The sequence below is a fragment of the Pseudorca crassidens genome, chromosome 16 (assembly GCF_039906515.1).
Source record: "Pseudorca crassidens isolate mPseCra1 chromosome 16, mPseCra1.hap1, whole genome shotgun sequence".
Classification (NCBI taxonomy): Eukaryota; Metazoa; Chordata; class Mammalia; order Artiodactyla; family Delphinidae; genus Pseudorca; species Pseudorca crassidens.
The window spans coordinates 60401215-60428820 of record NC_090311.1 but is presented as its reverse complement, the minus strand read 5'-3'; the positions used below and the strand labels follow the sequence as shown (position 1 = coordinate 60428820).

At 49.3% G+C, this 27606-nt stretch overlaps 1 protein-coding gene across 3 annotated transcripts in view; it reads left to right on the top strand.

Moving 5' to 3' along the window:
- Positions 1–7096, top strand: part of CHST3 (carbohydrate sulfotransferase 3) — a 41352-nt gene extending 34256 nt beyond the window's left edge. For all 3 annotated transcript variants that reach the window (XM_067710638.1, XM_067710639.1, XM_067710640.1), the window contains exon 3: positions 958–7096. In XM_067710638.1, the coding sequence (XP_067566739.1) occupies positions 958–2239 (1282 nt within the window). In that variant the 3' untranslated portion in view covers positions 2240–7096. The remainder of the gene's footprint in view (positions 1–957) is intronic.
- Positions 7097–27606: the final 20510 nt, after the last annotated feature.

Here is a 27606-nt window from a genome sequence, read left to right as displayed (position 1 = left end):
CTAATAATGGGGCCTGCCTTGTTGTAAAGATTAAATAAGAAAATGTAAAAGTGTTTAGCCCTGTGCCTGACACACAGTTGGTGTCCTGTACTTGCTGGCTGTGGTTATTATTATTAATTAACTTCCTGGCCTAGGATGATGCCTCACATTAACAGCATATCTCCTATACCAATCTGAAGTCATGGATGAGGGTGAGGCAGGGTCCTGGTACAGATACTGTGGTGGGCAGGGCTGCCATGTTCAGCTGCCCAGGTTGTGCACTGTTCAACTCCAGGGGTGTGCACTCACAACAGCTACGCTGGGAATGCTGCCCCCTAGAGTTGGCAGTGTACCGCTGTGTGCAGTGGCCCTGCTAGTGGGCCTGCAAGACATAGAAAGATTTCACAGACCTTCTCTCCCAAGCACAACCCCTGCAAGAAAGCATCAACCAGGATGGGTAGGTTAGGAATAGGGCTATGTAGTAGGCACTATGTCAGTGCCCTGCCTGGGTTCCTTAGCATGGACTGCTCCAGTTTGTGCCTACTGGGTCCTATTGCAAGATCCTGCAACTCTCCACCTGAGGGCATTCTCTCCACCTGCACACTGGCAAGCCACAAGTCCTGGGGAGTAAATGCCTCTGGGAGCAGCCCTCAGTCAAGGCCAACTGGGAGCTTCACACCCCTTGGGTAGAGAATCCTGAGGTGTGTTCTATCTACACCGTCTCCTGGGGTTCCTCCGGCAGAGCGATTTGGCCACAGGGGTAGCCTGCTCACCCTTATGGACTTCCTTTCCTCCCTGCCTCACTTCCCTACCCCTCTACCCGTTCTTCCTGTGATCAAGTCCCAAATAAACTACTTACACTCAAATCCTTGCCTCAGAGTCGGCTTCTGGGTGATTATCCTGGGATGCTCCTCAGGGTGGCACAGGGGATGGAGTCCCCAGTCAGTCATTGACCCCGGTATCCCTCTGTTCTCACAGGGTCTCGGACAAACTGAAGCAGATCCCCCAATCCCCGGCAGATGCCAATAGCACCGACCCAGCCCTAGTCTTGGCCGAGAACGCATCCCTCCTGTCCCTGAGTGAGCTGGATTCGGCCTTCACGCAGCTGCAGAGCCGCCTGCGAAACCTCAGTCTGCAGCTAGGTGTGGCGCCGGCAGAGGAGGCTGAGGAGGAGACCACAGAGTGGGAGCAGGAGTCCCACCCACCCGCCGAGGCCCCGCCCCGGCGCCACTTGCTCCTCATGGCCACCACGCGCACGGGCTCCTCGTTTGTGGGCGAGTTCTTCAATCAGCAGGGCAACATCTTCTACCTCTTCGAGCCGCTGTGGCACATCGAGCGCACGGTGTCTTTCGAGCAGGGCGGCGCCAACGCTGCAGGCTCGGCCCTGGTATACCGCGACGTGCTCAAGCAGCTCTTCCTGTGCGACCTGTACCTCCTGGAGCATTTCATCATCCCGGCACCCGAGGACCACCTGACGCAGTTCGTGTTCCGCCGGGGCTCCAGCCGCTCCCTCTGCGAGGACCCCGTCTGCACGCCCCTCGTCAAGAAGGTATTCGAGAAGTACCCCTGCAAGAACCGCCGCTGCGGCCTCCTCAACATGACGCTGGCCTCCGAGGCCTGCCGCCGCAAGGAGCACATGGCAATCAAGGCCGTCCGCATACGGCAGCTGGAGTTCCTGCAGCCGCTGGCCGAGGACCCCCGTCTGGACCTCCGCGTCATCCAGCTGGTGCGCGACCCCCGCGCTGTGCTAGCCTCCCGCATGGTGGCCTTCGCCGACAAGTACGAGACCTGGAAGAACTGGCTGGCCAAGGGACAGGACCAGCTGAGGGAGGAGGAGGTGCTGCGGCTGAAGGGCAACTGTGAGAGCATCCGCCTGTCCGCTGAGCTGGGCCTGAGGCAGCCGGCCTGGCTGCGGGGCCGTTACATGCTGGTGCGCTACGAGGACGTGGCCCTCAGGCCGCTGCAGAAGGCCCAGGAGATGTACCGCTTTGCAGGCATTCCCCTGACCCCGCAGGTGGAGGACTGGATCCAGAAGAACACCCAGGCGGCGCACGACGGCATCTACTCCACGCAGAAGAACTCCTCGGAGCAGTTTGAGAAGTGGCGCTTCAGCATGCCCTTCAAGCTAGCGCAGGTGGTACAGGCTGCCTGCGGCCCCGCCATGCGCCTCTTTGGCTACAAGCCTGTGCAGGACGCCGCCTCGCTCTCCAACCGCTCCGTCAGCCTGCTGGAGGAGCGCGGCACCTTCTGGGTCACGTAGGGGACCCGGGGCGTCGAGCACCCCTCCTGGTGAAAGCCCCGCCTTGCCTGCCTCACCCAGGCCAGCTGGGAGACTGCAGCGCCGCCGCGGGGGTGGGCAGGAAGACGTGCAGGGCGTAGGTGGCGCCTGCGCTGTAGAAGTAGGCCCTCAGCCCGCTCGCTTCCCGCCCTAGCTGTGGGCCTGGAGCTTCCCGCTGAGAACAGGACAGTGGCCAGTCCTTTTGAGGGCTGCAAACCCAGACCTAAGGGGCTGTGGTGTCCTGAGCAGGCCCAGGCAGGCCCGAGCCTATTGACAAGCCTTTCTCGCCTCTCTTTCCCTCTCTCTGTCTCTGTCTCTCTCTCTGTCTCTCTCTCTCTCTCTCACACACACACACACACACACAGAGAAATATACATGAAACACACATAGGTGCCTGTAGACCCTGTGGGTCAGAGTCCACAAATATTTAACAACCAGAAGGGGTTTCAGACACTGACTAGCCACAGTCAGACCCCCTGCTGTACTCAGTGTCAACCTTTCAGTTTCCGAATTTCTCCATAATCCAGTGTGGCATCTGGGTGGGTCCCTGGGGAGAGGTGAAATCAGCTCTATATAGAGCTACAAAACAAACATACACATATAAAGACAAATACCTACACTCACACCACACAGAGAGGCAGAAGAACATAAAAACACAAACACACACACAGAAAAAACCTTCCCTGTTGCCTTATGCTTTATCTGTATCACACACCTAAAGAAAAGCCTCTGCTTACCTTTTAGAGTTATTCGGGGAGGGGGGAATGATATACGGTCATGGGCCATGACCCTGTTCCCCATCCAAGCTCGAGGCTGAACGGTGGATGCAGAACTGCCAAGTCCATGGCCTCTGCCCACCTTAGATGCTCGTGGCTACCTCCCCTGACCCATTCGTGTCCTTGCTGCTAGCAGGCAGCATGGTTTGAAATGGCATGGCTGACCCTCGTGTGATTGCAGCCCGAAGACCCTGTCCTAGCTCAGTTGGCTCCCCGAGAGCAGGTCCATATTTGAAAGCGGCCTCAAGCCTGACTGGCAGGAGCATCAGTGGTCCCTGGAGGCAAAAGGCAGCTCATGAGTCCTGTCATTTCCGGCCAGGCCGCTGTGGGGCAAGGCGCAGAAGGAAATACAGAGTGCTCCTAAGGGAGAAGTCACATCAGGATACCCTGTCCCCCGAGAAGACAGGGACAGAGGTCAGCCACATGGTTGGTCGTCATGGTTATGTGGTTAGTGTCTGGAATTCCTCATTTAGGGCTCTGGGAAGAGTATTGCTCAATGTGGGATGGGGTGCATGTTTTATTTTTTTTTAAGTTATTTATGGTTTGGTCTCTTGTGGCTGTGTTTTCAGGTTTGCTTCTACAGGAGTGCTGCTTGGAAGCATTGTGGGCTTGAGGGGCTGAGGGGGGCCAGGAAGACCAGTGGGGAGCACTTTGGCTCCTGCTGGAGGAAGAGGAGGAGGAGCCTTCCCCCAGAAGAACCAGAGCCAAGGTGGCCACATGGCAGCCCACAGCGCCCCACGGGCTTTTTTGTTTGATCCAACGTGGAACAAATGTCAGAAACCAGTGGCGTTCTTTGCTGAGTGTCCAGAGGCAGCATAAATTAGCAATCCTCATCCCCTCCCCAAGAAGAGGCCAGATTTGAACATCTCTCCCAGGTCCTAACATATTTCCTGGGGCGTCAGGGTCCTGTGACCAAGCAGATGTCCCCAGAGTGGAAGCGTTTCCCCATTCCCACCCCAAACTAGGGAGCAGCACTCAGTACCACCTCAGAACTTGCAGGAAGCGTCAGCAGTTCACTAAGGGCTATTTCTGATTTCCTGGACAACCTCTGTATCAGATCCGTCTCATTGTCAAGCCCAGAGGGCTGAGTTTTGTTTTGAGTATTATGGGGAGCAGGGAAATACAGGATCTGGGTCCAGCTAGTGTTGCCATAGGGAAGCGGGGGGGTGTCCTGGCAGGAAGCCAGCCTTTGAAAAGGTGAGGACAGTGGCCATCTTGTGGGATCCATTACAGTCAGTGCGTTTGAGCTGCTGGGTCTCCATCACCATGGATTCAGCCAATCGAGGAAGTCTCTAGGTTTTCTGTTCCAAGAATAAATTGTGCCGGGAAATGGCTCTAATCTGGGGTCCAAAGGGACTCCAGCTCTGAAAACTTGATCCTGGGGCAGAGTGGGGCCAGGATGATTCTGGCAGGCCCAGAAGTACTGGCCATTCTTCCCCAGCCCTTGCCCTGCTCCCTCCACTGTTCCCCACCTGGGGGTGGTGGGAGGCAGGAACCTCTATCCAAGGCCCTTTCTGGTTCCTGGGGCCCTCCTAGTGTGGACTGCAGACTTCTTCCTTCTTCCCTTACTGTGCCTCTGGGGCCAAGGCCTCCACCCCTGAGCTCTGAGGACTATGCCGAGAATGGACCTTTGGGACTTCTCAGGACATTATCAATTTGTACACTGCAGGTTGACTTAATTTATTTATTTTGTGAAAAAGAAGAGACAGAAAATATTTTATTTTTTGCAGGGACTCAAAGCTGTACCCAAATCAAAAAAGACGATAATAATAGAAACCATTAACTTCATACATACAAGGACACTCCAAGACGATTCAGAATACACGAGAGGACAAAACTGAGCGTGGGAGTCACGATGGCCGCAGGGTATTTTTTTAGCTCGGTTTCCTCTTGTTGATTTGAAGATATGACAGTAAGGCCCTTTCTGCTATATTACCTTTGTCCAGGTATCTGAAATAGGACACACCTCAAGAGAGTGTTGCCTTGGGCTTAGCAATGCTCTGGGAACCCTTGGGGTTTAGGGAGGAGAGGGAGGGATGACTACTGACTCTACACTCCATGGGACCTGGTTGGAGTAACGTGTGAGGGGTTTTCAGCAGGGAGCTGGGCTAGGGGAGGTGGTCCAGCTGGGAGCTAGTGCCTCCTCTTCCAGCGAGGCCAGCCCTGGTTTCTCTGCTCCCTCTGGCCCCCCACGAGCCTTCACCTCCACAGCACCCACCTGCCTGGAGACAGAGGGAGTGTTGAGGCCTCACCTCCGCCCACCGCCAGCTTCCTGGGAACAAGAGGCTCATTCAGCAATGAGCGTTTATTCGTTTTTCTTTTTCTTCATGAAGACCTCTTTAGCCCAGCCTATAAAAATAGTTCAGAACATTCCAGGCCTTGGTGAGACAGGGCAGTGTCCAACACCCTCAGGCTGTCGCCACTGCTGCCCATTCCTGGCTTCTCCTCTGGGCCTTGTTTATAAACCTTGGAGTGGATGAGGACATGGGGGGAAGGGTCTTTGGGAGCAGGATTTTGCGGGGGCAGGATTCCTGAGTCCCATGAAGAGGGAAAAAGAAGAAGCAGATCTCTGTAGCATGGCCCTTGCAGGTTATCACCAACTTATTATTAAGGTTGAGAGACATAAGCAAATTCTAGCCCTCTGTCCCTTTATGTGATGCACTCACTTGAAAATAAGTAACCAAATGAACAGGGGAAAAAAATGTTTCCCTGCCAGCACCCTCAGCCTGGGAGCTATGCCAGAGGCTGCTCTAATGGGGCAGCTGCTAACCAAACCCTTAAGAGCAGAGGACCCAACCGACCCATTACAAGAACATCTTTCCCTTCCACCTCTGCTTTCTGAACAAGCTCCAGGAGGTCCCTGTCCCAGAAGACGTATGCTTGGCCTAGAGAGCAGACAGGAGATGTAAGCATCAGATGGTCTGGTCCTGACCCTGAAGGTCTCTTCCAGCCCTGGTTCTGTGTTAATTGACTATGAGGCCTATCCCTTCAGAAGCCCTGGATTATGAAGGACAGGGGCAGAAGACTGGATGGCTGTGTCCCCAAGGCAGTCCTCTCCCACTCCCATCCCCAAAGACTGAAAGCAAAGGTGGGTCTCAGAGGGGTGGGTTCCTGAGGCAGGGAGAGTGGGGTGGGGGAACAGATGCCTGCAGAGGATGCTCCTTCTTTAAACTTGTGCAGTCTGACAAGCTCCAAGAAGTGGATCTTGTTAGTCTGCACAAATTTAAAGAAGGAGCGTCCTCTGAGTTCCAAAGTTAATGAGTTTGCCTGTGAAGATTCCTAGCACATGGTCCAGCTAGAAGGCAGGGAGGCGGCCCAGAGTTTCCTGAATGTAGCCACATGGCCTTTCAACTGCCCATGGTTTCAGAAGAGTGGAAGCTGCTCTTTACCTCAAAAGGATGAAGCAGAGTTGGCAGCTCAGATGTCATAAGAACTTCAAGATCCTAGGGTCTTGTGACCTTTGTCATTCCATACTGTGCATGGGGGACTAGTTAGTTATGTGTTTCCAAGATTACATGGTACCATCCTCAGGGCCTAGCTCATACTGTAGACCAGGTATTTTATTTGTATTTATTTGTCAAATAAAATGACCTATGTTCCTTGCTTCTTCTGTCATTGGGCTTGAACTGGTCACCCCCTAAAGTCTCCCTTTCATCTGTACTTTCTAGGCCAAGTCTGCCTGGCTCCCCTGCTCCCTCCTGGTTCCTGCAAACTCTTTTTGCCAAGAATTTTGGCCCCCTGTCATGTTTCATGGGCGCATAGTACAGGATACCCCTTCATGGCCATACGTGGCCATGGTATGTACATATGTGTCCACACGTGTGTATGTGTAGCATGTAGCTCAGCCTGCTTGGCCATGTTGCTCCCAGCCCCCTTGCCGTCAATGTCCCAGATGTTCTTGTCGTGGCTACAATCTCCTGGAAACACAGGGGCTGCCTTCAGAAAGCTGGTGGCCACCACCAGTCAGGATCTTCTCTGCAGAACAGAATGTGAACCCATCACCTGATGGCTTACTTGATTTATTTAATTAAAAATGAAAACGCGCAATGAGCAGAATCTGAAATGTCTCTGCCCTCTTTTTTGCATTTATTCTCAGCAGCAACTGGGTTGTAAAAATTTAACAGGAAAATTTGTACGTCAATTATATCTCAATAAAGCTGGAGTGGGGAGGGGAATAGGAAAAAAAAAAAAAGTAACAGGAAAAAAATTAGCAGCAGTAGGAAAGGGGTAACTTCCAGCATGAAGCAGGTCAGAAAAACTGCCTACTCTTCAGGGGTGAAAGGCACAAGGGAAGCACGGATAAGTGCAGAGGGTGTGATGAATATTCTTTTGCCAGAATGGCAGAGCTGGTGATAACTGTTTGGAGTTGGCTACAAGGATGAGGTCTGAGAGAGAAATACCTCATCATTGTCGGGGAGGGACAAGAACATTAGCTAAAGGTCAGGGGACCTGGGGACAAGTCCCAGCCTTGCCACTCTCTGGCCCTGTGACCTTGGGCAAGTCACTTCCCTTAATCTGTACCCCAGTTTCCGTTAGAATGAAAGGTGTAATTAGTAGTTGATAACCATTGTTCCAAAAAAGTCCCTTTAGGGATGGATTGAAGTCAGCTGAAAGGGCAGGCAACGCTCTCACTCGGAGCAACTGTGCGTTCATTCACTTCACATGTTGAAAGAGTACTTAAGATTTCATTTGGCCTTCAACAAAATCTCAAAAATCACCTGAGATTGCCAAGAACCCTTTCAACTAAGAAATTTAATGCAATTACATTGCTGTATCAGTCATATCAACTTAGTGCAAATTAAATTTCCACGCTTTTGTTTCCTAACAGCCACCTGGAGGGAATGGGCATTTCCTCAGGGAAAAGGGCGAGGGTTCCTTTTGGAACACAGGAAGACAAAGCTGGTGGAGCTTTGTGGGTTTGGGGACAGACGGGAAGTAGGAACTGCAGCAGCCATGAGGAGGCAGAGAAGAGCTGAGCACTGGGGACAACGGTCCCTGGAGTGAAGGGGTGACAGAGTGAAGCATGATATGAGGAAATGAGACCTCTTCCCCAAAACTCAAACCTGTATCTCTGTCATTCCACCCAGGCCAGGTCTTGGAAGCTCAAACCATTTCCCTCCCAACCCTTAAAATATAGGAGTCAGCACATGACATCCCGACCTGGGTGGAACCTCGGCCACCCCGTCCCCAGCCAGGTGCCATTGCTGTGTCCAATCTGCTGGGGACTGGATATATTTAGTTTAATTTCTAGGCTGTGTTTCCTACCACAAATGGCCACCTGGAGAACCAAATTGCCCTAATCACAGAGCAGAGACTAGCGACGTCCCCACGCACTGGCCCCCTCAGCCACCAGCCTAGGCTGAGCCTCTTTCCACTCCCAGACCTCTTAGGGTTCCTGAATCTTCCTGCACTACACCCCAAGTTATCCACCCTGGAAAGAAGCCGAACACCCCATGGGGTCTCGGAGGGGCAGTCAGCTGGCTCCATCCCTGCAGGCAGTTTGATCACCAGCAGAGAGAGGCCTTGGACTTGTGCCACTTGCTCACGGAGCCCTGCCAGGCCCCGCACTGCCAGGTCCTAGAGTCTGTAGCAGTGCCCCAAGTGTTTTTGGAGGAACTGTTGTCACCTAACCTCTCTTAAGAAGTCATAGTGCACATTAGTGCGTTAAAGGCGCTTAGAAGCCCTGCTTTCCTCTGTCTGACCCAGCTTACCAGGATTCACTCATAACAAATTTTATGGGTGGAATTCTTTTACCATGAAAACTTTTTTTGTTTGCCGAACAAGATTTTCAAGACTTTGGCATTCTATAGAACAATGTGTACCTACCAGATACCTGCAAGTGTAAGACTAAAAGCCATGGTAAGCAGACAATAAGGTGGTAGGTGAAGTGGCTGGGGAGAAAAAGCCCAGGGTTTCAGGGCCCCATCCCACTTTCACATCATTCTCACTGAGCTGCAGGCCAGGGGCAAGAGTCAGCCTGTGTGGGGAGTAGCAGCCTCAGGGTCACTATGGGTCAGAGTTCACAGCTCCAAGGCATCCATGCAGCTGTCATAAAACCTCCCAGTCGCTTGAAACCCTTCGTGTCCTCAAATCAACCCACACCTGCAGGGCCTCTGTGGCATTACCCAAAAGATGTGTTGACCCCCACAGAGAGTGGAGACCCTGGAGAACCAGGCCAGGCATAAACACCACAGGACACTATTGATCTGAGAAACTAGAGCTTGGGGTCATTCTTAAAGGAGCCATTTCTGAAACAGCCGGACAAAGGTTACCAACAGTAAACGGGTTCCCTGGAGATGTAATCCCCTAGTAGCTAGAAAACCCCTTGCTAAATGCTGCTGTGCAGTTTATTAGAAGAGCAAGCAAGTAGTAAAGACTCAGCAGGAGAGGCTTCCTCAAGAAAATCAGAATAAGAGAAGGAAGGAAGGAAGGAAGGAAGGAAGGGAGGAAGGGAGGGAGGGAGGGATGGAGGGAGGGAGGGGGGAGCAGAGAGTGACAGCTAGGAGGGGACATTCTCATGAGATGCAGGGGAAGAATAAAGCCAAGCTGCTGGAAAGAGCACCCATGAGAATAGCCAAAGCCATGATGCCGAAGCATTTAAGGGATGTCAGGGTCAGGCCAGGCCCAGGTACACACACAGCCCTGCACAGCACTGGCCATGGACCAAATCTACCCTGTGGATGTGTGGTCCATGCATGGTCTGCTTTTCTTTTTAACAACTGGCCACCACTTTAAAATTAAGGGATTTTATATAAAAACCAGATTTCTGCTTCCTCTTGAAAACTGGGTCACTTGGTTTGAATTACACCACAAGCTGATGCTGAGACAAAGATTTGAGAGCAAATGGTTTATGTGGGAGCTGCAGACAGCCTGGCAGGGGAGGAGGGGAAGAGGGGAAGAGACAGCCAGCCAAGGGTGCAGGGTTGAGCCAGCTGCCACCTTGGACAACTGGAGCTGAACACCTCCAGGAAGTGCATAAAGCTTGAACCTTGGAATGATCTGAGCTGAGGGGTGAGGTGAGGGAGCCCAAGAGTATTCCTACATCAAAGACCTGTCAGTCCCCACCTCCTAGAGCAATGGAAATAAAAACAAAAATAAACAAATGGGACCTAATGAAACTTAAAAGCTTTTGCACAGCAAAGGAAACCATAAACAAGACCAAAAGACAACCCTCATAATGGGAGAAAATATTTGCAAACGCATCCACGGACAAAGGATTAATCTCCAAAATATATAAACAGCTCATGCAGCTCAATATCAAAAAAACAAACAACCCAATCCAAAAATGGGCAGGAGACCTAAACAGACATTTCTCCAAAGACGACATACAGATGGCCAGGAAGCACATGAAAAGCTGCTCAACATCACTAATCATTAAAGAAATGCAAATCAAAACTACAATGAGGTATCACCTCACACCAGTTAGAATGTTCGTCATCAGAAAATCTACAAACAACAAATGCTGGACAGGGTGTGGAGAAAAGGGAACCCTCTTGCACTGTTGGTGGGAATGTAAATTGATATAGCCACTATGGAGAACAGTATAGAGGTTCCTTAAAAAACTAAAAATAGAATTACCATATGACCCAGCATACTACGGGGCATATACCCAGAAAAAAAAACATAATTCAAAAAGACACATGCACCCCAATGTTCATTGCAGCACTGTTTACAATAGCCAGGACATGGAAGCAATCTAAATGCCCATCGACAGACGAATGGATAAAGAAGATGTGGTACATATATACAATGGAATATTACTCAGCCATAAAAAGGAACGAAATTGGGTCATTTGTAGAGACATGGATGGACCTAGAGACTGTCATACAGAGTGAAGTAAGTCAGAAAGAGAAAAACAAATATTGTATATTAATGCATATATGTGGAATCTAGAAAAATGATACAGATGAACTTGTTTGCAGGGCAGAAATAGAGACACAGATGTAGAGAACAAACGTATGGACACCAAGGGGGGAAGCGGGGGCAGGCTGGTGCTGGTGGGATGAATTATGAGATTGGGATTGACATATATACAGTAATATGTATAAAATAGATAACTAGGGCTTCCCTGGTGGTCCAGTGGTTGAGAGTCCGCCTGCCAATGCAGGGAACGTGGGTTCGTGCCCCGGTCCGGGAGGATCCCACATGCCGCGGAGTGGCTGGGCTCGTGAGCCATGGCCGCTGGGCCTGCACGTCCGGAGCCTGTGCTCCGCAACGGGAGACGCCGCAGCAGTGAGGGGCCCGCGTACCACCAAAAAAAAAAAAAGATAACTAATAAGAACCTACTGTATAAAAAGTAAATAAATAAAATTAAATTTTAAAAAGTTGTTCATATTTATACTTAAAAGAATTATACATTATATTGGTACAAAATCTCAGAGTTGCTAAATTATCAAGATCTAGAAAATGCCAAGTATATATTAAAATTTACCTATGCCAGTAAAAAAAAAAAAAAGACCTGTCAGTCTTTGGCTGAAGGTTGTTCCTCGGAAGTATTAATTCCCCAGCACTTGCCCTGCTGGCAGAACAACATTCCAGAATTCTGAAAAAAGCTGTCAGGCCCAGAGAGGTAGGAAGATACAAGTCGTTGAAAGTTTCCAGATCACAGCGCAAATTTCCAGTGAAAGGTGTGAGGGAGAAGAGGGGCCTGACAGCACCTGCTTCCTGGGGTGGTAGGTCACCTGGGGCTCTCATCCCAGCAGGAACAGCGGGCCTCAGTTGGGAGAAGGGCGGGGCCCAGTCTCCCTCTGGTCTCTCCAATACTAGGCAGCATTTATCACGGCATCTGCATTGATGTTTTACTTCCAACAGAGACATCCTCTCTGTCAATCCATGTCCCTCCAAAGTGAGAAAGCAACAGGTTAAGAGGGCCACAGCTCTGACTCCATTCATTAGGACAGTACCCCAGGCCCTGGAGTGTTTGAGTTTTCAAACCACAGCTTAAAGTCCTGGTGGAATGCTGGGGTCTGGGCTGGCTTTCCCGACAATGCTCACCAGGGGACCCTTAATGCTTAGACCTCAGGAATAACACGGTTAGTCTGGAAACCATGGGCTCTGCCTAGGCCTGCCTGGTCAGAACATCATGGAACTCAACCTTCCCTTCACCATCTCTTACCACACCCACCTGGATTTCTCCTGCCCACCCCTACCCCAAAACAGCTGCTGCCCACCTGTGCGAGAGGACAGAATAAGCAGTGAGGAGTAGCACAGGTTCTTTTCCCACCTGGAGGGTGGACAGAGCCAGCCAGCATCCAGTCCATACCAGAGCTACCCTCCCTTGAAAGTTTTCAACTTCTTTCTGCTCTGAGGCACATAGTAGATGATGCTCACCTGTGGGGCCCAACACACCCCTTGGGTGTGCTGTTGTGAAGATCAGCATGGCCATCTCCAGCGCCTGAGTTCAAATGCCACCCGTTCTTGCCCACCTAGGAAAGTTCAACAGGGTGACCAAGGAGAGGGTGTAAAAAGGCCTGGAGGATGAAGAGAACTTGAAGAGTTTGGGGACCGAGAAACAGTTTGCTCTGGCTGAGGTGATGAGACAAGAGGCTGGAGAGGAAAGCTAGGACCTGAGCGTGCAGGAGCCTCTAAGTCATGATAAGAGATTGGACTTGATACCAAGAGCTATAGGGAACCGTGAAAGGTAGAATGAAGCAGCGTGGCCTGGCCTGATCAATTATGTCCCATTTTACAGATGAGAAGAGAGAGGCACAGAGAGCTGACATGACCGGTAGTGTCAGGATATGAATCCACATCCCTCCTCCTTGAAGACCCTTCTGTCCCATCTTTTGCCTCAAGTCTCCCACTTCGATCTGTTGAGACCCCAAAGGCCACGAAAAGGCTGTGGAGGACCAGAACGAAAGGCTTTCCTTTGAGATCATACAGAACAAGTCTGACCCCTCCCCTATGTGCCAGCTTTTCAAAGTCAGCCTGAGTCTGCTCTTCTCCAGCAAGGTGTCCTAGCTGTGTGACCTTGGACCAGTGAATTGCCGTCTCTGAGCCTTGGACTGCTCATGTATACAATGGGGATAATATCAATGTGAAGGACAGGGATGCATGTAGTGTGTCTGTTTCATGGTAAGCCCTGAATAAACAGTGGCTGCTATTACTTGAAGATAGAGGCTCTTCACCCTATTCACCCTCTTCTGGATGCCTCTCAGTTAATCAACAAATCAACAAGTATTTTGAAGGCTATAGGGAAGCCTAAATAGAGCATACAGTGGAACCTGGGCCAAATAGAATAGGTCCCTCAGCATCTGCCCCAGGCAGTCAAGCTGCCCCCTGCAGGACAAATCCTGAAAACCAGTGCTGAGATTCCAGTGACAGACCTTGAGATGGCTCACAGAGCAACGGGCAACTCCCAGAGTCTGGGTGAGTGAGTAGGACTAATCTTCTCTTTCCTTTTGGAAGCTTTCATTAATTCCACTTCTGTGTTTCAGCAGTCTCCTTCCTCTGACTTGATCTTGATTTCTTTAAGCAGTTTCCTTTCCAGGAAAAAAAAATGCCCTCTGCCTTCTGTCTGTATGAGAGGAGAGACTGATTCTTGAGAACCAAGAAGATCTGAGTTTAAATCAATTCATTCAAAACATTGTCCAATGGGCAGCACTTCTCCCCCCTTCCCTGGCCCTGGAGGGGTCTGGCTGGCCCGAATGGAGGTGTGTTCACACTTGGTCTGCAGCCTACCGCTTCCTGAAGCAGGCAGGTCTCACTTGGCTGGGAGCAGAGCAACAGCTGAGAAGACATGTGTCAAGACATCACCCTGGAGGGACTTCCCTGGTGACACAGTGGAGAAGACTCTGTGCTCCCAGTGCAGGGGGCCCGGGTTCGATCCCTGGTCGGGGAGAGGAATTGGATCCCACATGCATGCAGCAACTAGGAGTTCATGTGCCACAACTAAGGAGCCCGTGTGCCACAGCTGGGGAGCTGGCAAGCTGCAACTACGGAGCCCTGGAGCTGCAACTAAGGAGCCCACCTGCCGCAACGTAAGAAGTCCATGTGCTGCAACTAAGGAGCGGTGAGCCACAACAAAGGAGCCCAAGAGCAGCGGCTAGAGGGCCCGCCTGCTGCAGCTGAGACCCAGCACAACCAAATAAATAAATAAATAATTTTTTTTTTTTTTTTTAAAGACTTCCCTTGGAAGAAGAAATCCAAGGACCCCATTACAGGGACATGCTCCCAACAGCTTACTTCTAGATGTCGTGCCCTTCAAGTTCTCTTTCACGGGTAGTTAAGCCTCAGTGAAAGGCTTCATATTGTCTCCCACTATGCCTGACACAGCACAAGTGGTGGTTGAATAAATGAATGAATGAATGAATGAATGGTAAGGAAGTTTAAGAGGCACTTGGAATAAACAATTTTTTTTCAATTGTAGTAAAATACACATGACATAAAATTTACTGTTAGTGGCATTTACTGTTGGTGACATTTAGGACCTCCATAATAAGCAACAATCACCACTATCTAGTTCTAGAACATTTTCATCACCCTAAAAGGATACCCTCATATGCCCTGCAACCACAAATCTGCTTTCTGTCTCTATGGATGTGTCTGTTCTGGACATTTCATATAAATGCAATCATACAATATGTGACCTCTTGTGTCTGGCTGCTTTCACGTAGCATGATGTTTTCAGAATTCATCCATGCTGTAGGATGTATTCGAATTTCATTCCTTTTTAAGACTGAATTATAGTCCATTGTATGGATATACCACACTTTGCTCATCAACTCATTAGTTGATGGACACTTGGGTTGTTTCCATCTTTTGGCAGCACTTTCATTTAATGAACATTTCTTGAGCTCCTACTATGACCCTGGCACCGTCCTGGGGACTTGCTTATTATCTATTATTGAACCCTCAGTACTGCTCTCAACTGGGTGGAAATTATTTCTCCATTTCAAATATAAAAGAACTGAGGCTCGACAAGGTTTAAGGAACTTGCTGAGATAGAAAGTAGCAGAAACAGTTCAGCCCATCAAACACTGGCTGGCAGAGCAACTAAGCTTGTGCGCCACAACTACTGAGCCTGCGCTCTAGAGTCCATGAGCCACAACTATTGAGCCCGTGCACTGCAACTACTGAAGCCTGCATGCTCTAGGGCCCACGTGCTGCAACTACTGAGCCCATGTGCTGCAACTACTGAAGCCTGCACACTTAGAGCCAGTGATCAGCAACAAGAAAAGCCACTGCAGTGAGAAGCCCGTGCACTGCAACGAAGAAGAGTAGCCCCCCTGGCCAAAAGCCCTGTGCAGCAACAAAGACCCAAGGCAGCCAAAAACAAAACAAACAAACAAACAAACAAAAAATGCCGGCTGTGTGCCCGCAGTATGCAGCCCCCCTGCCAGGCTGCAGGGCACAGAAGTGAAGAGCACAGTCCCTGTCTGCGCAATAAAAGACATCCCATGTCAGACTTGCCAGGCAGACTCAGTATCACTTACTTCTATACCCTCCATTTCATTGGAAACTCAGCAACAATTCCAGTATGGCTTAATTTGTAATCATCTGTACCAATAATTTCCCAATCAGGGAAAAATAAAACCCACCATCAGACCCCGTGTCTGTGTCAGTCCCTCCCTGTATATGACTGATGGGACTGTCCAATTTGAAGTGGTTTGGGCCTCACTGGTTCAAGTGTAAGTCACCAGCTCCTTTGTGCCCTTTACAATGAGACAACACTCAGTCCATTTCTGTAGCAAGAGCTGCCTGAGCTTTATCAGTCTCCTCAAGAGGCCCAGGACCTCCACTCACTCAAAATACCTCTCTCAAAACCCTCCAGATACTCACAATTGATCAATAATCATAATGATGATGATTGATTGAGCATGTACTATGTGCTAGGTACATGCCCAGTACCTTCTATGCATTATCTCCTTGGATGATCCTCCCAACCCTGCGAAATGGGTGATTGATTTGATAATTCTACTGATTATCCCCCATGTTATTGATGAGGAAACTAAGCCTTGGAGAGGTAGACCCTGGGTGGACCAGGTTGCAAACCCAGGTCTTTCTGCTCCAGAGCTTGACCTCAGAACAGCTGTGCCACACCACTGTGAGGACATCTGAGTGCTCAGAGCCTGTGATACCCTCATCCCTCTCCCTGGTGACAGGATAAATAAAAGGCAGGTAATTGTCAGCCCAGTTGTCAATCCTGCAGATGTTGTCTGCCTCTGTGAACAGTGCTCATGGGATCCTGGCCAAGAAAGAGGCAGCGGGACCAGAGACTCTCTTTAGAATTTGGCTTTCAATGCCAGCAGGGCGGAGCTAAGGCAGGGAAACATCACACGTGGAGCTGCCCTCCAGATACAAGGCCACAGTAAACATAGGCATAAAGCTCAAATTCAGCAGACAGCCAAGCAATGCAAACCAAAACAAAAATGACCTCTTAAATTGGCAACAATTTTTTTTTTGGCCTCACCATGCAGCACTGGGGATCTTAGTTCCCCGAGCAGGGATCGAAACTGTGCCCCCTGCAGTGGAAGCGCAAAGTCCTAACCACTGGACTGCCAGGGAATTCCCAGCAACAGTTTTTTAAAATAGTAAAACCCAGTGCTGGTGAAGGCGTAGATAAACATCCATTCACCTGCTGGGAGGAAAGTTTGATAATATGCATCAAACAACTTAACATTTTTCATAACCTTTCATCCAGCAAATCTAGTACAGAAATTTATTCTAAGGAATTAACTGTGGCTGAATGCTAAGATTTAATGTTTTAAAACATTAAATGTTGTTTATAATAGTGAAAAACCAAAAAAAAAAAAAAAAACCCTTAAGTGTTGAATAATAAGGAATTGGTCAAACAAATTATAGTTACACATATGAAGGGAAACTCTGCAGCTATTAAAATAATCATGCAGAAGACCTTTTATGACAGTTAAAGATGTTCAGGATATATTAGATAATAAAAGAGGGCTATAAAACTCCATTTATATAAAATATTCTTTATAATGTGAATATATTTGCACAGAGAAATTAACCAAACTGTTGACAGTAAATTACTTATCTAAATTTTAAACAACTTTTTAAACCAACATGTATTCCTTGCATTCATCACATAGTGTTTAAGAGTGTAACCTCTCTGGGGCTTCCCTGGTGGCGCAGTGGTTGAGAGTCCGCCTGCCGATGCAGGGGGCACGGGTTCGTGCCCCGGTCTGGGAGGATCCCGCATGCCGCGGAGCGGCTGGGCCCGTGAGCCATGGCCGCTGAGCCTGCGTGTCCGGAGACTGTGCTCCGCAACGGGAGAGGCCACAACAGTGAGAGGCCCGCGTATCGAAAAAAAAAAGAGTGTAACCTCTGGAGTCAGGCTGCCTGAGTTCAAATCTCAACTCCATCCCTGATTCATGGAGACCTCTCTTGAAACCTTTCAGTTTTCAAGTACAAATGGGGGTAATAACAACACCAAAGCACCTGCTCAGGGGGTGTTGGGAGGCTCTAAATGAGAAGATAATGTGTGATGTTCCCAGTCCAACGCCTCACGGTAATTTATCATCACCATTGCTATGATTACTATGACTAATTATGGTTATGATTACTAATACAACTTGTGCAATTAGAAGGGAGAAAAGCCTGAGCGTTTGCCCGCGTCCTCGCCCACCTCAGAAAGCCATGCCTGCCAGCTGCCCCCCACAGGGCTGGCACTCGCTGTCGACTTCCTGCGAGGCTTTCAGCTCACACTTGCCAGGACTCCCGTGTTCCGTCCGCCTCACCCCTGTCCACAAAGAGGAAGAAACAGCCCAGCAAACACTGGTCTGCTGGCCCCAGAGTGAGACATGGAAGTTTACAAAATGTATAAGCAAATGTTTGGTTTGGGAGGAGAGAAGGAGCACAGGCTGCACCGAGAAAGGAGACTTTTCAGAAGGCCCTGGAGGAGACTGCTCTTCACCACTGGGCCTCCTTCTTTCCCCTGTTTGTTTCTTCACTTCATCCTGACCAGCTCATTTTCTCTGAAGCATCTGGCCCCAATATGGGGCTGATTTGAATAAATCCAAGACATCTCCCTTAGCCCAGCAAACTTGGAAGAAGCCAAGGAGAAACCCCACAGTGTTGTAAGCAGAAGCCCTGAGAGGCAAAGACAGACAGGAAAGAGGAGGGTGGTTAAAAAGTAAGTGAGGACCAGGGTGCGCCTGGGGCAAGGTGTGTACATGGGGCTGATGTGTCCAGAGATCGAGAGGGATGAGCCAGAGAGAGATGAGCCCCTTGAGCCAACAGCACCCTCTGGCAAGCATCCACCTGCCCTTGGTTTCCCTCCTCTCCTGTGGCCCCTCACTAGGCAGGAGCTAGCTCATATGGGTCACAGATTTCGCCAGATGTGGGAGAACCAGATCGAAGGACATGTTGTGGTTGCTCCCCTACACAGACACACACAGATACACACACATGCACACACACAGATACAGATACACACACACACACACACACACACACGCCCACACCTCCTTCCAGGCTGGGAAAGCAGAGGGTATGGAGTTCCAGCCAGACCCCATCCTCCAGTTGCTTTAACCCAGACACATTCTTCATTCCCTTCTGCTTGAAAATACCAATACACCCGTAAAAATTCTAAATTCTAGTGACCCCAAGACAAAGCAGAGTAACTGTTGCTGGGTGAAGCGTCAGGAATGGCGGACAAGAACATTAGATTGAATATGAAAAAAAGAAGTGAATGAAAACAACAAAAAAAGCTGTGATTCCTAGAAATTCCCACTCCACCCACTTCCCACAACTATTCTGTTACTCCAAAATGAGAAATTAATTCCTCCAGGATTAGGGTTGTGAAGAATGTGCCAAAACCCAAGAAAAAGACTTTATGTTTGCAGGGTGTGAACTGGGCTTAGCTGAACTCACTAAGATGCAGCTAAGGGAGTCTGGGCTCCACTTCTTTACATTTCAGTAGAGTCTCAAAATACAGTTTGTCACGGATGCCCTGAGCAGGTTTGGGGCCGGCCTCCTCTCTTACTGGTGTTGGTAATAGAGCAGAGTGGGCAGCAGTATTAATTGTGAAGATAATTTTTGTCTTGTTCTCACTTATGTACGTAGAAGATGTTCAAAGAATGGGAAGGTCACTGTCCCCTTTCCTCTTTCCCCTTATAGGGAGTAGAGCCTGGCTGCTCTCATCCTGAACTCTGAACCTCAGCAGGGAGAAGATAAGCCACCATTGAAGAGGCCGTGAAACTCAACCCTCACCCATTCACTACTTATTTTAAAAACACAGAACTTCCTAACCTAACCCAGTAGTTTTCAACTCTGGATATGCATTAAAACCACCAGCTGGTGCTCAGACTTTCCTGTGCATCAGCATCTCCTGGAGGACTTGTTAAAACACAGATTTCTGGGCCTCACCCCAGAGTCTCTGATTCAGCTGGACAGGGATGGCACCTGAGAACTTGCCTTTTAACCAGTGCCCTGGCGCTGCCAGTCCCCAGTCCACACTTTGAGAGCCACTGCCGCTCCCTGTCCTCCGAGACTGACTCAGTTGGTTTGGAGTGGAGTCTGGACATCCGCTACCTAAAGGGGCTGAAAACGAGCAGGACCCTGTAGGGCTCCTGGGCACAAAAGCCTTTCTGTGTCCCCTCATTTCTTTCTTTTTTTTTTTTTTTTTTTTTTGCGGTACGCAGGCCTCTCACTGTTGTGGCCTCTCCCGTTGCGGAGCACAGGCTCCGGATGCACAGGCTCAGCGGCCATGGCTCACGGGCCCAGCCGCTCCCCGGCATGTGGGATCCTCCCGGACCGGGGCACAAACCTGTGTCCCCTGCATCGGTAGGCAGACTCTCAACCACTGCGCCACCAGGGAAGCCCCCCCTCGTTTCTTGATTACAGGAAATAGGCTTCGTTCAGCCTCCATGACCTTCCCTGAGTTCCAACAGGCAGGTTCAAACAGTCACTAATTAGGGAAGGGAGGGGGATTTGGAGACAAGGGAGGAAAAGTCAAGAAAAAATAGTGCAGCCTTGGGGCAGAGTCCTGGTTCCTCCTCAAGGGACACACATAACAATATCTTTGAGCTGTTTTTCAGATACTGAAACCCCCACCAGGTGGGAGAAGTTAACTGTATGCTGCCCAAGAGCACAGAGACCCCGAACTGTTGGAACCAGAAGGTTGATGATGCTTCCCACTTACCTCACCATCAACCAGTCAGAAGAATGTCCACGAACTGATCACGCCCTCCTCTTTGAACCATTGCTATAAAACTCCTCACTACTCCCTCCAGGTCGGGACACACAGTTTTGAGAGCATTAGTCCTCTGTGGCCCCCTTTGCCTGGCAAAGCAATAAAGCTATTCTTTTCTACTTCACCCCAAATTCTGTCTCCGAGATTTAATTTAGAGGCTGGATACGGCATCAGGGCCCAGGGGACCCTGGGAGAACCACTGCTAACACCACAAGGGCCAATTAAGGTGAGATCAACTACAAGAGCACATTGTAAAAATCAGTGCAAATAGCCAGTTAACAGTTAAGGACCTACTAGAATCCAGCTGCTCTCAATCGTGGCCTTATCTAACTTCGATTCCTTTTTTACATCAAAGAGAAATCTTGACATCGCTCTCGGACTTGGCATGTCTGCAACTTCGCAGAGGCCATTTCTGCATGTCGCTGCTCTGCTTCTGGTTCTGCCTGAGCTTTGGGGCATCAGCACTTTGTCACAGCTCCCAGCTCTCCGTTTGCAGGTTCGTTGGTGTCTTAACGTTCTCCCTCTTACCTTTGTTCAAGAGAAACGTTCCCTCTCCTTGCACATGGCACAGAGAGCCCCTATGGCATGGCTTCCTTATGACCCAGCTCAGGGAAAACTGACTTACCTTGATCCATGGAAAAGCCAAGGTCCGCTGAGTTCAAGACCTTGGCCGGCTCTGGGAAGGGCAGTCTGCCTAGCAGCACACAGCTGATGAGCTGATCCTTGGTCTGCATGGGCATAAATCCCCCTCCGAGGCCTGGCAGCAAGGGAAGGTTGGGCCTCCAGCCCCCGCTGTGGGAAGATTTACAAAACAAAGAGCAGATGCTTTGAGTAATCACTTCATCACAGGATGAGGCCCAATGCATTTACATCAGGAAGGGAAGGGTCAGTGGATGCTGGCCAAGTCCTGCTCAGAGGAGCCTCAGAGAGACAGGCAGGTAAGCACGTTGACCAGGCAGCCATAATGAGGAGCAGAGAGAGGAGAATGAACACACTTCACTTCCCCGGGCCATGCACTTACAAGTAGCACCTTATTTAATCCCTGCAACAACTCCACAGTAGATGCTGTCATTGCTTCTCTTTTGAAGATGAGGAAACAGAGGCTCAGCGAGGTCACACATCCTGCCCCCAGTCACACAGGTGGTATGAGAGCTAACATTTATTGAGTCCTTACTATATGCCAAGCACTGCTTCAGTTGTTTACACATATTGACCCATTTAATCCTCACAACAATCCTAGAGGTCGTGTATTAGTCTACATAGGCTAGGTTTTGCTGTGGTAACAAACAGTGCCCAAGGTCTCAGGGCCTAACGTAACAAAGGTTTATTTCTTATCTACATGAAGTCGGCTGTGGGTCCACGAACCTCTCCGGGGCACCTTTCGTTCATGCAGTGACCCAGCAAGTCAGGTAGCTTTGATCTTGTCACTCAGTCTACTGAACAGGAGGTGTTGGTGCTGAGGCAGAGGAAAAGACAACTCTAGGGTCTTGGGCTGGCTCTTCTGTTCTTTTCCCCAGAAGTGACTCATGTCACTTCAGCCCACAGACCACTGGCCAGTGCTAATCACATGGCACCTACCCAATTGCAGTGCGGGTGGGGAATATAGGGGAACAAATAGAATGTTTGGTGACTATCACTATCTCTGCCACAGTAGGTACTATTATTTCTTTTACCTTTGTTTTCTGGCCGTGCCCCACAGCACGCGGGGTCTTAGTTCCCCCACCAGGGATTGAACCCGCGCCCCCTGCATGGGAAGCGTGGAGTCTTAACCGCTGGACCAAACCGCCAGGGAAGTCTCTTTATCATTTTCCTAATTGAATGAAAGATTCTTTAAATTCTGTAGTGCTTTACAATTTTCAAAAGTTTCATGCACGTGATTTCATATAATAACGCTTTTATTTTCCCTTACCCCTCCCAGTAGGTAATATTATTATCCTCACTTTACAAACAAGAAAACTGAGATTGAGAGGTGAGGTGACATGCTGTATTAGTTTGCTAGGGCTGCCATAGCAAAGTACCACAGACTGGGTGGCTTAAACAACAGAAATTTATTGTCTCAGAGCTCTGGAGGCTAGAAGTCTGAGATCAAGGTGTCAGCAGGGTTGGTTCCTTCTGTGGGGCATGAGGGAGAATCTGTTCCATGCCTCTATCCTAGTTCCCAGTAGTTTGCTGGCATCTTTGGTGTTTCTTGGCTTGAAGAAGCATCACCCCAATCTCTGCCTTCATCTTCACCTGGTGTTCTTGTGTAGGTCTGCCTCCAAGTTTTCCCTTTTTATAAGGACATCGGTCATATTGGATTAGGGGCCCACCCTACTCCAATATGACCTGATTTTGACTCACTTCATCTGCAACAATCCTATTTCCAAATAAGGTCACATTCCGAGGCACTGAGAGTTAGGAGTTCAACATATGAATTTTGGAGGACACAATTCAACCCATAATTCTTGCTCAAGGTCACACAGAGCCAATAAGGTGAATAACTTGTACCCCAGTCTGTCTGACAATTTTAACTCTCCATCCAAGGTGATAATTACTTCCTCTGAAATGGGAGGTCTATAAAACATTTGGAGCCATGTTCATGATGAGAATTAATCATGTTATTCTTGTCAGTCTCTGAAAGCAGGGATCATACCTTATAAAACCACTCTTACACTTGCCCTTAAGAAACATGAAACCCATTTAAACAAGGATTCTTTTAAATAAAATCTTCAAAGAGGATGTTGGAAACCTCCAAGAAATTAAAATCCCTCTCCCTCCCTACTGTCTCCACTCAAATGGGATGCAGTGTTCTCCTTAGAACACACAGCTGTGGGGCTCTCGTCTCTCGTGGTCCCACCCATAGGCCTGGTCTAGAAGGAAGACAGCTCTGCCTTTCCCATCTTTACTAACCAGAATGGTGACCTGGTCCCAACGTCCACCTGGGAGGTGTGATAGCTGAACTACTGCCCCATTTAGGGTCTGATATTAAACAAGCTGGACATGGGAAAGGGTGTGTGTGCTTGTATGCTAATTCACATACCGTCCTACTCTCTACCCCAGGTTCCTACCCCTTACTCCTCCCAGCCCCACTGGACCCAGATCCCATCTTTCTTTTCTTAAGTCTTCATCTCCGCCCATTGCCTTCCCCAAAGAGTCTCCTGTTGGATTGGTGCAGAATTATGCTCAGCCCAGATAGGAAGAAAACAATCCAAAGGTTTTAGAGTCTGGGTGTCAATGGTCATGAATGTCATTTCATAACACCTTCCACCTGCGACAGCACAGCACACCTGGTGGAGATGCCCAGTGCTCAAGGCCATGCCCAGCAATGGGCTGAGCATCTCATCCAAACTCGCAGAGGCCCTGAGATACCTCTGTGGAAGATGAAGGAGCCTGTCACTAGCTAGAGTGGTCAGGACAGATTTTAGTCAGTGATATAACCACTGCAGTAGGGAGAAGAGTCCAGTGTGAAATATACTCAACTGGGACTTGCACAGAGGTGACTGGGCCTTTTAAAGGGAGAATGAGAGAATGCGGGGGTGGTGCGCAGGGGCTCAGGAAAGTCAGGGAAGTGAAGAATTACAAACAAACAGGAAGGAGGTGTTGGTCCACGTGAAACCCCTCAGGATTGGCATACTGGCCTTATGGAGGTTAGGCTCTGCCCCTCCCGCGGAGTCTGGGAGGTGGGCCCCCTCTTCAGGTGACGGCTGGAACAGTCAGTTCTTTTGGCAGCCTTGAGTTTTCCCACTCAGGCACTTTAAGAGGGGCCAGCATCATCCTAGGGATGTGGCCCCGGGCTGTTAGAAACTATGTTAGCGTCTGTTCAGGTCTTTATAGGCCAAAGTGGAGGCCTAGTCCAGAAGGAAGCTCCGAGGAGCCTGGCTGGGGTTGGGTCAAGGAGAGAATCCCTGTCACTTCCACCATTCTCTGTGTTTCTTCTATGAAAGCGGGTCAGCATTCCACTCAAGGCCACATACCTGGTGAATGGTCAAGCCATGCCTGGCCTCCCGAGTTCCTCGCCATGTCTCTCTGGCTTCTGGCTTACTGTTTCTCTCCCTGGGTCTGTCCACTCACATCACCCCCACCCCACCTCCACTCACTCTTCAGGGCTCCGCCAGGAGGATAACGTATCTGTGAGGGTCAGGCTGCCAGGAAAGAGGCGAGTGAGTGGCCTGAGCAAGTTATCCACCCTCAGGCCGGGGTCCTCACCCTTCCAATGGAGGATTATAGTGCATCCTTAAAGGGGGTTGGGCTAGAGAAATGGAAATAAAAACAAAAATAAACAAATGGGACCTAATGAAACTGAAAAGCTTTTGCACAGCAAAGGAAACCATAAACAAGACGAAAAGACAACCCTCAGAATGGGAGAAAATATTTGCAAATGAAGCAACTGACAAAGGATTAATCTCCAAAATTTACAAGCAGCTCATGCAGCTCAATATCAAAAAAACAAATAACCCAATCCAAAAATGGGCAGACCTAAATAGACATTTCTCCAAAGAAGATATACAGATTGCCAAAAAACACATGAAAGAATGATCAACATCATTAATCATTAGAGAAATGCAAATCAAAACTACAATGAGATATCATCTCACATCAGTCAGAATGGCCATCATCAAAAAATCTACAAACAATAAATGCTGGAGAGGGTGTGGAGAAAAGGGAACCCTCTTGCGCTATTGGTAGGAATGTAAATTGATACAGCCACTATGGAGAACAGTATGGAGGTTCCTTAAAAAACTAAAAATAGAACTACCATACGATCCAGCAATCCCACTACTGGGCAAATACCCTGAGAAAACCATAATTCAAAATGAGTCATGTATCAAAATATTCATTGCAGCTCTATTTACAATAGCCAGGAGATGGAAGCAACCTAAGTGTCCATCATCGGGTGAATGGATAAAAATGTGGCACATACATACAATGGAATATTACTCAGCCATAAAAAGAAACGAAATTGCGTTATTTGTAGTAAGGTAGATGGACCTAGAGTCTGTCATACAGAGTGAAGTCAGAAAGAGAAAAACAAATACCATATGCTAACACATATATATGGAATCTTAAAAAAAAATGGTCATGAAGAACCTAGGGGCAAGACGGGAATAAAGATGCAGACCTACTAGAGAATGGACTTGAGGATATGGGGAGGGGGAAGGGTAAGCTGAGACAAAGTGAGAGAGTGGCATGGACATATATACACTACCAAACGTAAAATAGATAGCTAGTAGGAAGCAGCCGCATAGCACAGGGAGATCAGCTCGGTGCTTTGTGACCACCTAGAGGGCTGAGACAGGGAGGGTGGGAAGGAGGGAGACGCAAGAGGGAAGAGATATGGGGACATATGTGTGTGTATAATTGATTCACTTTGTTATAAAGCAGAAACTAACACACCATTGTAAAGCAATTATACTAAAATAAAGATCTTTTAAAAAAAAAAAAATAATGGGGCTTCCCTGGTGGCGCAGTGGTTGAGAGTCTGCCTGCTGATTCAGGGGACACGGGTTCGTGCCCCGGTCCTGGAAGATCCCACATGCCGCGGAGCGGCTGGGCCCGTGAGCCATGGCCGCTGAGCCTGCCCGTCCGGAGCCTGTGCTCCACAACGGGAGAGGCCACAACAGTGAGAGGCCCGCGTACCGCAAAAAATAAATTAATTAAAAAATAATAATAATAAGTAAATTTTTTAAAAAGGGGGTTGGGGAGGCCAGAGACCCCGTTCAGAAGCTAATGATAACGGTAGACATTATTCAACAGTTATGAATACTTATGAAGGCCAGGCACTTCACCTGATTTTTTTTACCAAAAGGCCAGTAAAAATGCTTAGAGTCCTCTGCCACCAAGATGTGTGGGCCACTTAGGTTGAGTCAAGTCAGCCATCTTGGCCAGAGGATGAAGGGGGCAGACAGGAGGGCTCCTTCTCAGCTCTCAGACCCTGCTGGTCTCCTTGGGTCTCTGCTCCATGAAGAGAGGTCAGTGTGAAGCTGTGGTAGCTCTGGGGACTTCCCTGGTGGCACAGTGGTTAAGAATCCGCCCGCCAATGTAGGGGACACAGATTCGAGCCCTGGTCTGTGAAGATCCCACGTGCCACGGGGCAACTAAGCCCATGAGCCACGACTACTGAGCCTGTGCTCTAGAGCCCACGAGCCACAACTACTGAGCCCGCGTGCCTAGAGCCCGTGCTCCGCAACAAGAGAAGCCACGACGATGAGAAGCCTGCGCACCGCAACGAAGAGTAGCCCCCGCTCACCGCAACTAGAGAAAGCCCACGCTCAGCAACGAAGACCCAATGCAGCCAAAAATAAATAAGTAAATAAATAAAGTTATCTAAAAAAAATAAAAAAAGGAAGAAGAAGAAGGTAGCTCTGACGTCCCCTGAGCTGGACTCTAGTCCAGGCTTACCGTTCGTTAGCTGGGCACCCTGGCCTTGTTAGTCTCGTTTTTCTCATCTGTAATAACTCTTAGAGTTAAGTGAATGCTGTGAGGTTTAATGAGATAAGACAGACAAAGAGCTTAGGAGAGAACTTGGCATGTAGAAAGCCTCAAAAATGTTAGATGACACTTATGGCAGGGACAAACTTCAAAATCACATCTCCTCTGGGAGATGGGGAGGGTGGACATTGGTGACTAAATGCCACCCCTCAACCCGGTTCTGTAGAGCCCCAGGCCAGGGCCTCAGGGCAGGTGGATCTCCAAGCCCCAGGGAGCTCCAGTGTGGAACCTCCTTCCGGGCCGCACTGCCAGCCTCCTCCAGTCCCTGGACACCCTGCCCTGCTCTGAGGCAGGAGGCTGCTCACACACACGCCTGCCCAGGGCAGCCTCCACCATGTGACCAGAGGGAGGCTGGGGGTGTGGGTGGAGGGCAAGGCTGGGAACCTTGAAGACAAAGAAAGAGCCCTTTGCTGTGGTTACTGAAAAGAAAAGAAATTCTCCTGTTCAAACCCAGCCCCTGCAGACAGCCCCACCCTCAGACTCTGGGCCCGTCCAGGTCCCTCCTGGGCTCTTGGGACCCCTGTCCTGAGGGACGAGCCTCCCCTGAGCTCCTCGTCTCCCCTCAGGGCACTTCCCATCCCAGCACTGGTTCCCTAGTTGTTAGCAGCAGAAGCCTGCCTCCCACGGTGATATCTCACAGGCGCCTGATTAAAAACAACAAGATAAACCCCAAACTAAAAGCACGGCTGTTATGCTTGAAGCCCTGTCCTCCGATCCAGTTTTTAATAATAATAACAATAATAGCTATCATTGTGCTTTGCTGGGAGGACATTCGACTAAATTCAACGCTCACAATAACCTCAGGGGTAGGTATTATTGTTATCCCCATTAAACATATGGGAAAACTGAGTCACGGAGTTAAGCCACTTGCTCAAGGTGATATAGATCAGAGCGAGGACTGCATAAAGGCCCCCAGCAGCCCCCTCCTGACTGCGGAGGCTCTCTCTGCC